Consider the following 11200-nt stretch of genomic DNA (forward strand, 5'->3'; position numbering starts at 1 on the left):
TTTCAAAACACTAATGGTGGACATATTCCAAAGACAGGAGACATGGTTCAGCAAAGTATACATGACACACTTTTTACATTTATTTATTTATAAAAACTAAAAATATATAATTGAAAACAATGTATTTTGCTTTCTCTTTACAATCATGCTGTTATATAAAACCGTAATGAAATACATTAATGTTTGTGGCCGTACCTTCATAAAATGTGAAAGCGTTCAGGAGACATGAATGCTTGAAATGTGAATTCAATCGGTAAATCTGGGTGAGCTTCCAAAAATCCATGCTTCATAACTCAGACACATCATTTGACCTGATGAACTATTTAAGGAGATTTTCTCAAAATCCAAACTCTGGTTTGCACAGATTTTACACGAGAATGTAACCAGGGGTATTTTTACATGGATAAAGTATGATATTACAAAATTGTTGAGGTATTCTTACTGTGATCAAATTTTGTTGCCCAAATGTGAGTCCTACATGCATATCCTACAGTGTGATCAACATTACTGATACACAGGAAAATAATTTTTTCAGAATACTTTCCTGTCTATTTAAAATGTTTTTTTAATAGTTTATTTTCTTTAAATTTGTTGGGAACAGGGATTTTCTTTTTCAGTCCCAGGCTGGCGTTGACCTGCTCAGCCGACAGCAGGCTGTGCCACTGAGCGACCGGTCGCCGCGGGTTGGACAGCATGTCGGCCCAGTGCCTCAGCTGATTTCCTGTGGAATCGCAGCCCAGGAACAGTTTTCCCATGCTGTCGTTCCTGCTCATGGCGTCATGGTCCCAAACTGAGATCACCAGGTTCACCCTCTGAAGACAAAAACAAGACCAGCACTGAGAAACAGCAAATAAATGGGGCCCTTATTTTTGATATTGACTCTTTTGGCAATGTTGACAAATTTACATGGCTGATTGTGCTTTGTGCGCATCTCAAAAAGTCAATATTTCAAACTATTATGGAATCAAGATGGGACTTATCAAAAATAGTGTGGATAGCTATTGTCAAAAAAGCCAGGCACCTTATGACCACATGACTCTAAGTCCAAAGATCTAGGAATAACTGGTGTCAGCAGTGATATATCTATCAAGCAATCAGTCAAGTTTATTTGTATAGCACATTTCAGCAACAAGGCAGTTCAAAGAGCCTTACATCATGAAAATACACACAAAAACATACAAAGTTTTGAAACACACAGTCAACAATTGTCAAGTGGCATTGTTACACTTCTGAATGTTGATTAATGTTTCATTCCTGATGTTTCAAAAGCAACTCTAACCTGGGGGTTTTTTAGGCTAAAGAAACTCAGTGCTTTTGACTGTTTTACAATACAGCTATATTCATTAAATTATGGTATGTGAGCAGTGAGGCTGCTTTGTCAGAATAAATATAACTTTTAAGCAGGCATTAGACATTTCTCGTTAACCTAACATTTCTGCATTAAGAATGTTATTTTATTGATCTGTATCAATATTCTAAGCTTAAATGTGTTTTAATTAACTGTAAGCATTAAGTCATCATAATCAACAAAAATAAAGACTAGCAAACATCAGTCAGTGTGTAATTAATCCATGTCATGTATTGCACTTAGTGAACTGAATTGAATTCAATGAACCTTTCAATGATATTAGAAATTACTGAACCAAACTAATTATTCTCACCTGTATTTGATCCAGTGACACATCAAAAGTAAAGGACTCGTTGAAATAGGGGTTCAGACTTTTCTTCTTAATAGATGTTATTCTTTTCTTCCACTTCCTTTTGTTCAAAGTCAGCTGTACTTTCACATACGGATCTACATGAAACAAACAAGTGGAAGAAAATCAGAATTTCTGGTACCAGCAAATCTCTTTACATGTCATGGCTGGCAAATTGTTCCTGTCCCTGAACAACACACAACGCTGGAAGAGAAACACGTCAGCAAGCTGGTCTTACACAAAAATGTGATTAATTAGCTATGAATTAATCACTAACCCTTAGCATGAATGCATAAAACAGGGAGATTGCTGAGACTGAAAGATAGGTTTGATATTGATTTGTTAAAGTCTAACATGTTCCAAAAAGTGTTATAAAAGGCTGTTGTCAACAATATCAGAGCTTACTTATTGTAGATTATAATAAGGGTGAATATGTTTAGTTGTACCTGAGCTTCCTCCCAGGTCCATGCTCTTTAGGTCTTTGGCCTCCAGGATCGCCACGGTGAGCTTGCTGCTTGTTGGAACATAGCACAGAGAGAAGCAGATCTCCCCTAAGTTTTCTTCCTGCAACACAAAAAAAAGTCACAACGAACTCTGAAAGTGTTTTCATTAGTTTTAGTTACACTTATTTTTTTTTTTTACACAAACTGAGTGCTGAAACCATATTTAACATGCATTGAATAAAGGCTAATCATATTTCACTGTGTGTAGTGAATCTATGTACGTATAATGACTCGCTTTACATGGCTGACAAAAAATAGAGCTCTTCTTTAGCTCTATTTTTTTAATTTCCTACTTTTCTCTTTTGAGAAAAAAGCGTCAGAAAATGAAACCTCAAACTTGGCGGGCTTCGCCAGGTCCTGCCACTCCTCGATGACGTGATTCTGGTCAATGTTGCAGAGCTGCACCCTGAGTTCGCCGATGATCTCATGTTTGGTGAAGCGGTTGAAGTCGAACACCTTCATCACGGCTGTGGACTTCTGAAGAGCAGACTTAGATAGCTGCAGAGATAGGAAACGGATTAAAAAAAGAAAGATGTCTGTTTCTTTCTGACTTATTTCAACTAATGTACGCATCAGCTTATGTAATATCTTCTACTTTTCTACACTTTAAAACACTATGCTATTGAAATACACCATGGACATTTATTACCAATAACATACAGGCACAAATGATTCAGATCCAGAGTTAAATGTATTTACTCAGGAGTTCTGATTCTGGAAGGTCTCCTTACCATTACCCTAATCACTTGGTCACATTAATCTCCCTTGCACTCTGCAGAAATGTTCATCTAGTTTCCAATCAAGGAAAATGTGTTGGAACCAGATAGTTACAAAGGCACAACCTTTTTTCCCATCTGTTTAAAATAAAATTAAGATTTTCCTGTTTTTGTTCATTTAGATTTGCCAAATTTATTCATGTTCGATAAATGAGATAAAGACAGAAACAATTCTATCTTTCTTCAAAGTCAGAAGGTTCTCACAGTAGTTTGCTCTTTCTTTCTGACAAGTCTAGTGGAACTGAGATTTTGCTTGGGATCAAATATTAAAAAGCAGGTTTTTGCTGTTGTAACATAATGCTTGTTGCCATGACACTGAACAAATATTTAACTAGAACCTTCTACCTGGAAGGTGAACTGCTCGTTGAAGAAGGGGTTTAATGTGTTTTTGAACACTTTCGTCTCAAAAATCTTGGCCTTGTCAGGGAGAATGTAGACTTTGACATATGGATCAGAACTCCTGCCCAAGTCCATCGCCTTCAGGCTGTCAGCTTGTTTGATCCCCACTGTAAGCTGTTAAAGAACGAAATAGAAAATAAAACGACGGTTTTGTTAAACTGGCTGTTAAAGACAGTTTTAGAAGAAGATTAGATAAGACCTAATCATGAATGTATATTTTCAACAGACTCTTCACTGTAAACATCTACGAACTGAAGTACCTCAGATAAAGTGGCGTTGTACTCCAAAGAGTAAAGTAGTTTTCCTCTATATTGTTTGACTGAACCGTAGTTAATATCCTCCATGTCTGGCTGAGCCTGTCAAAGGAGCAAAGAAAAATAGCAAGGGCGTGGAAATGAAGATAATTCTCTACTCAGTTGGTTAGAATTCCAAGTGGAATGGGGACAGAGGGAGGGTTTATGTAGGGGAATAATTATATTGTTTGTGCAATTTTAGTCAGGAAATGTGTGAGTGTAATGTTCCGGGTCATTCTGACCTGAAAGAATGTGTGTGTGACAAAACAGGTCACCCTGGCCTGAAAAGTCATGAAGGAATTCACATTTGGAGAGATATGGACAGAATCGTTTAAAGTGTTGTAAACAGTCACGTAGCCTGTTCAGCCAGAGAACAGGACGGCACTGAGTAAAACATTCAGACACTCTCAGATATGAAATCCTATGGTTTTTAAAAGTTTGCTACCCCAATTGATTGATTGATTGATTGATTGATTGATTGATTGATTGATTGATTGATTGATTGATTGTGATCACGTTGAGTCCTGATGAGCTTTGTGATAGCAGAGAATTACATTTCACCACTAGGTGGTGCTAGATGGACAGACTGATGAGTGGTGGCTAAAGTGACCATAGATTTATAACTCATATATTATAGAGTTTTGAGAAAAAATTTAAGCAGCTAAGAGTTATTAAGATTCAATATACAACACATATTTTTATTTAAATAAAGCACACCCTCACAATATTATATTTTTTTACATCAAAGAATTTGTATAATGATATATGATGCTTTAAGTATCTTTGCAGTTTGTTATGTTTATTTTGGGTCGGGTTGAGTGTTGTGTTTCGTGTGTTTCTGGTTTTGTGTTTTTGAAGCAGCTAGCTCTTCTCTTGCTAGCTCAGCTGTTGATATTTGTATTGCTATTTTTGTTTGGTTTTTCATATGATTTCTGCGTTTCCTGTTGTTTGCTTGGCCACTTCCTTCAGTTGGTTTCCTCAGTAACTGTAATCTCCCAATTTGGTTCCTGCCAGCTGCTTGCACTCAGATAACTTTCTTCTCCAGATTTTCACGTTTCCCTCAAGTCTGTCAGGCTTGCATTCGGCTATGCTCTCTCTATAGCATATTGGCTAAATTACATCACAGACCTAAAAACTGTGCCATTTATTTTTAAAGATAGAATGTTTTCTTTGACATCCGCTGATCACTAAAATAAGTTCAAGTCTTGATGTTAAGAGAATGGCTTGTGAGAAGTTGACTTAAACTTATGAACATAAATACAATTTTATCAGTACTTTCATTACTTAACAACTTCAATGAGTCTTATAAACAAGAGGCTGGGTGCTTAAATGACCCTAGACTACAAATGAGGCAACTAACTTATTATTTAATAAGTTAGCTAAAATAACTTATTAAGTTATTAAACACAGTTTAATAAGTTATTAAACTTAAAATTTAATATGTCACTCATCTCACATGATTATGTTAAAGTGTGACATGAACTGTATTGACTGTCACTGATTAGTATTAAATGAAACCTGTCTTACCAGAGCCGTGGCTGTTTTTCCATCTAACCCCTTCAAAAGGATCTGCTGATCCTTTTTCTGTCTCTTCTTCCTTTTGCAGCAACATTTAATGCAGATGCAGAGGCAACATAGCAGAATAATGAGGCCACCCAGTCCAAAGATTGCATAGATTGCCCATTGCGGTACTGCAGAATGGAAAATGGAAAAATAGTCAGGTTGAGGTTTTTTGTGGTGAAAAGGCTTCTCTGGTTCTGAACATGGTTGCAAGTAACAGGTTTATAAATCATAATCAGAACAGCTGCACAAATAGAGACATTAAGTTTGATTCTGGCACAAATCTACCTAATTGTGCTTATTGCTGTCTTTAATCTTGTCCCTTGTCCTTCAGAAGCACAACTTCTTGAACCGATGAGCTTACTCTTCTGTTTTGAAATACACAAACAAAAGCCCAGCAGTATAACGTTCATCTCAAGGACAAGAGACTCTTGTTTGAAGACATTAATGTTTTGGACATGGGAAGACTGCTGATTTGAAAGACGAGTGAAAGAAGCTACCTATGTTAAAAATCAGAAGCCAACACCAAGCAGAGGAGGTGGACTTAGTTTTCATCTTTCCAACACCTATTCTGCAGCCCTGACTCATCCTCACAGACAGTTTTACAATTCACACACTGTCGCGTTACTCGTTACATCCAAGTCGCGTTGCGCTTTTTTTCCGTTAAAACATTCGTCCAACTTTTAGCGTCACTTTGAAGGAAAGCTTAAAGAAAGGTAAGATCTGTGGACGTGATGCTAGCAAAGCTAGCTGTACTGACTGAGACACATATGTTGCATCTGCGATAAAAAAAAGTTGTCACTCATGCACTGAATTATTGTGTGGAGGTGTTGACTGAGGTGTCGCAAATATGGGACAACGCTGTGACCAAAGTCTGCATTGATATGACATTCAAGAACGATCCGATTCTTCTGGACGGATCTTTACTGATTACATTTATTTCAGCTCTAAGTATTTAATATCTAGGTGTTTTATGGGAATGTGGATCTTTCAGATCAATTTGAGAGGCAATTTTGATAGGTAAAACTTTATTTTTTTGTGTCAGGTAGCGCGGGGTGCTGGTCTTGGTCTTGGGTAGGTGGTCTTGACTACAACTCTGCTACGTGGCTCCTTGGTTGCATGTCCTCCCCCACTCACCTTTTTTCCATCCCCTTTCTGTTGGATTTCTTTAAAAATAAATGTGGCAAAAAAAGTGAAGTTCACTTTTTTTGCCACAGGAGACCAGATGTTTCCATCCCTGAAATTATGATGCATAGTTACAGAGAGTAAACATAATAAAAACATGCTTAATCTACATCATTTTAATGATGTATTAAGATTAAATACAATCGATACGCTTAATAATATTAGCAACTAGGTAATGCATTCAGCAAGTACTTTTACTTTTAATACTTAAGTATTTTTAAAAGCCAGTACTTTTTTACTTTTAAAAAAGTAAAAAAGTTCTTTTAAGTACAAATGTACTTAAGTAACATTTGTACTTAAGTACAAATGTTAAAACTTAATGTGGTAAAACTACCACATTAACATTTGTACTTAAGTACAAATGTTAATGTGGTAGTTTTACTTTTACTTTACATTTTTGTCTGTGTATTTGTACTTTTACTTAAATACATTTTTTGAGTACTTTCTCCACCACTGCCTGTCAGTGACTTTAAAGGTTCTTATAGTGTTTGTTCTTACAACAGTTTGTAAGCCTGTTACTTCAATGTTCAGACAGAAGCCTTTATGTTGAGTGTTCAAATGTGTACAAGAAACAAGTTCTGTTATGTCTTTTACATTTAGAATCACATAATCTGTGCATTTCAACAGCAAGAAGAAATCCAGTTTTCTCATAATTACCAACTTAAGGTTGTCAAGTCCTGGTTGATCTAAGAATCTGCACCAGCAAACAGAATGAACCTTTTGTTTGCAAAGATCATCCAATTCTAAATTATGTTATTGTTGTGGCATGGTTAAACAACATCAGGTGCATAGATCATGTCTGAAAGGAGAAAGTAATAAAACAAGAATAAGGAGCAGCTGGTGGTTGGTGACTTACAGGGAATGTGGTCCAGCAGGTCTTCAAAGGAACCAGAAGTTGGATGAACTGAGGCATTGTGAGTAGACATGGTGGAGACGATGTGGATGGGTTGATTGGTGACTATTAGCTTTGACAATCCAGCTTTCGTTTGAGCCCATGATTTTGATGCTTTATGTCCCCGAATTGAAGATCTTGATGGCTGATGGACTGCAGGCATTTTGAAGACGTCTAACAGCAAGAGATATGAAAAAACTTAAGACTCTGCTTCACACATTAAGAAAAGATAATGGCAGTTATTTTCCTTAATAATTTATAAATTCATTCATGTGTGTCTTTAAATGAGGGCAGTCCAACCATCATTAGAAAAATAATTTAAAAAGTGGTAGAAAAGAAAGCATGGCTCTTTAAATCTAGGATCTCACTGTCTGAGACATACTAGAAATCACACATTTTTACCTGATTTTACAATTGTTTACAAGTAAAATTCAAGTATGCAAAAATGACAAAAGATTCCTGGTTGTTTATTAATTATTAATTATTTATTTATTGTCAATGTTGTGGCAATCGTATGGCCATCTTTAAAAGTGAAAACTTTGGTAAAACCAGCACCATACATGCTAACATGCATGATTGAATTCCAGCCATCAGCCTCCACCCTGAATAATCAACTACAAGCAAACCATTAACCTGTAGTCTGATCAATTCATTGATAAAATTCCAATAGAACTAAACTCTTTAAATAATTAATCAAAAGATTTTGAACTAGTTCTTGTTTTTGTTAATTTAAGGGACCCTGCACATCACATCACAAGCCAGTTAGCCATAATGGCTAGTTTTCATCTGTTGTCCCTCCAGGTATAATAAATAAAAATCCAACATATTACAGTGCAATATAGACAGCTTAACTAGTTTCTTCCAAAAAAAGAGAATAATACAAATAATAAATAAATAAAAAGCATTTTTATTTATCATTTAGTCTTCACTTTTATTATGTAGATCCTGTTTTAACCTGTTAACATAAAACTTTTATTTCATGCTCACCATATTTTAAAATTATAGTTATTTTTTTTTAAATAGTAAATTATGTAGTATATGAAAGTAATACAGAGTGATTCTTTGAAAGAATGAAATATGATGATGTCTGTTAACATGTTACAAATGATATTAATACAACTTGAAATCTTAGTTAACCATTATTTGTGTAAAAAACAGAGGAACATTCAAACCTTCTGCTCCCGGTTAACAGGTGCGTCTATGTTTGTGGTTTTACAAAACAATTTGTATTCCTCTCTCCAGCTGTTGACAGTCCTAGACTGATTCCTCTCAAGGGAGAACAAAAAATACTTAACGTAACTACTAGGATTTTTTTAATTGAACAAACCCAACTTATTCTAACTTTTTAGCAGCTATTTTCTCAGTTTCTATTCATACAGCCTAACCCCTGTGAAAGAAGCAGTATTTCATAAAAAAAAATAAAAAAACTAGGGAGTAACTTCAATATCATACTCACTTCTGGGTTTCATAAATAAGTCCACATCTTCATTTTTCCTGACGACTGCTTCTGAGGTCTCCAACTCTGAGTAAAAGAAAAGTTGTGTCAGAGTGAAAAGGAAGGAAGGGACATTAAACGGCTGAACTGCAGGAGTCTAAGCATTTTCATCAAAGGGAGGAAATGTCTCCTTCCTGCATTCACTCCCAGTCATGCTCTTTAGTCTAAGTGTAATCAGGAGATTACATCACAAAATATCCCAGTAAAGAAGTTTGCTTTGTGTAATTCTTAGCTGCTAAAGAAACTCTGGCTTCTAAAAAGGTCAATTATGCTGATAAACCTAAAAATGAAATGATCAAACTCTGTTTGACACGTCTTACTTTCACACTTTGATTGAGCACAGTGACTGGATCTCCCACTAAGTCTTCACTAAGCATCCACTCTGAGGTTCTTCGGACTTTGTTTTGCCTAGATTTTGAATAATTTTGTGGTTTTATGTAAAAAGAAACAAAAAATGTGCAGGGTTACCAGTCAGGTCTCTCTCTGATTATTTTTTTAATGTTTTTTTTTTGTGTTGGTCAGTTGCTGTGAAGTGGAACTGTACCAACAAGCCATTTTTAAACACTAGGAGCAACTCGTTAAAAATTTAAAAAACTAAACTGCATTTCCTGTTTTCCTGCTTGGAGAGAGTGTGGCTTGCTTAAAAATAATCTGTAAACACTAGTTGCCAAAATACCTCCACTGTCAGCTGATCAAAATAAATATGCAGCTTCATATTTTTCTCACTGGTCTGTGAAATGTTTAAAAATAATTTCTGTTTTTTATTTATTCCACATTGATTTAATTTGTTTTATTTCAGGCATGATCGGTCATGAAACTAGAAAATCCATTCAACCCTCTGGACTCTGGACAAAGAGCCGGGTTTGTGCTGAGGTTTCACTCATCCATCATTTGAAATGTTCCTGTTGGTTCCGTGTTCAGGAGCCACAGCTCTACAAACCATGCATGGAAAGTCAACAGTGTTTTCCTGTTACTCAGAAAGGAAGCGTGTGTAAACGTTTAACTGGTGTTATATTTTGAACCTGTAACTTGGTGGACTGACAGACTGCTGTTGTCTTGGTATTTTAAAGCAAAGACCATGAGTGAGCAGGATAAAACATTTTAAAGTCAGTTTATGATCTCCCTAATAAAGTTGCATTTAGTTTATTTTAATTCAATTTAAATAAGAAAATATGCTTTTGCTCATCTGTCCAATTGAATTTTCTCACTATGGTACAACAAATGATGCTGTATTCTATTCTAAATATAAAGAAAAATCTTTATTTGGGTTACCTTCCAATTATAGTGGTAAACTACACCAATTAGGTCAAACTAAATGATTTTAGTCAAATGTAAAAACAAGTGTAACTGATGAAATTTTAGTTTTTCTGGATTTGAAAAGTAACTATTAGAGATTTTAGGTACTGCTGTTTTAATGGACTGTAATTACTTTAATGCAACATTATCCTCAATGTCTCTTTAATTACAAACATGTCTGCACTTACACTGTACAAAAAGAAAGACATCAAGAAGAAGAAAGTCAGATTAACAGAGGGAGTAGAATGAAGAGTCTGAACTGGAGCACCAAAAGAATCATGACTCTAAAAATAAAACCAGCACAATACCTGAGGCAGTCGCTCCAAGTTGTGGGATTTTGTTGCATTACTTCATGAATTCAGACAGTTAAAAGTGTCAGTGCTCTGCTGAGGTCCTTCATCTTCAGCTGGTTGAGTGTGTTTACTTCAGCCAGCAGCAGCTGCCACACCCTCACCCTGCACCGTCAGTGTTCAAACACAGGTGGAGTTTCAGGAATTCTTATTTAATGAGAGCACCAGAACAGCTAACTGGCTAAACAAACAGCTAAACTCAGTTACTGTATATTTTGGCTACACAGGTTTTTACAAGTTCCTAGTTATAAGAATGAATCTTTTTAGTGGCTTATGAACTATGCGAACATGTTTACTAATTTTTTTGCACAAACTCAGTCTTGCGTAGAGATTTCAGTCTGCTCTGGCACCAGGCATTCTTAAAGAGAGATAGTGGACACAATGGTGCACATTTTTGGGGTCATTTTGGGAAACCAACACTCAACCTCTACTCCCTACTGCAAAGAAAGCTCTAAAAAAAACAAAAACAAAACAACCAACTACCGATTTCAGCTTATTCAATAGGATCAGACAGATCTATTTTATTAACATCTTTTAGAGTCCACTAATAAAATACAAACTGTTCTTTCTCTGTGTCTCAGTGTTGGAAGAGCCGTGTTTCAGGATCAACAGTTGGGAACCAATGCTGCAGTTATCCTGGATCAGAAAACATCCATATACCACGATGCGAGCAGGAAGAGCAAAAACAACCTTCTCCTGTGTTTGAGTGCAATCTGTTGAGATGAATTCAGTACATTTCAAACTTTTACAGCCC

General features: G+C 35.8%; 1 protein-coding gene across 1 annotated transcript; it reads right to left on the bottom strand.

Annotated features, from left to right (window-relative positions):
- Window positions 1–67: 67 nt before the first annotated feature.
- On the bottom strand, window positions 68–10895 carry syt8 (synaptotagmin VIII). The gene is made up of 10 exons (XM_008410662.3): window positions 10405–10895; window positions 8762–8827; window positions 7270–7479; window positions 5196–5359; window positions 3636–3731; window positions 3322–3489; window positions 2531–2698; window positions 2144–2261; window positions 1662–1795; window positions 68–812 (listed from the first exon to the last, which is right to left on the bottom strand). The coding sequence occupies exons 2-10, from the start codon at window positions 8772–8774 to the stop codon at window positions 549–551; spliced, it is 1335 nt and encodes a 444-aa protein (XP_008408884.2). The 5' UTR covers window positions 8775–8827; window positions 10405–10895; the 3' UTR covers window positions 68–548.
- Between the last annotated feature and the right edge of the window lie 305 nt (window positions 10896–11200).

Source organism: Poecilia reticulata, chromosome 6, assembly GCF_904066995.2.
Source record: "Poecilia reticulata chromosome 6, P_reticulata-male-v2, whole genome shotgun sequence".
In the NCBI taxonomy this organism is placed as follows: domain Eukaryota; kingdom Metazoa; phylum Chordata; class Actinopteri; order Cyprinodontiformes; family Poeciliidae; genus Poecilia; species Poecilia reticulata.

Bases quoted from the DNA above. Each gene is read 5' to 3' on its own strand.
- syt8 (XM_008410662.3), bottom strand. The intron at 2,699-3,321 runs GTAGAAGGTTCT...CTATCTCTGCAG, and splicing joins ACGAGCAGTTCACCTTCCAG to CTATCTAAGTCTGCTCTTCA. The intron at 813-1,661 runs GTGAGAATAATT...TTTTGTCTTCAG, and splicing joins TGTCACTGGATCAAATACAG to AGGGTGAACCTGGTGATCTC.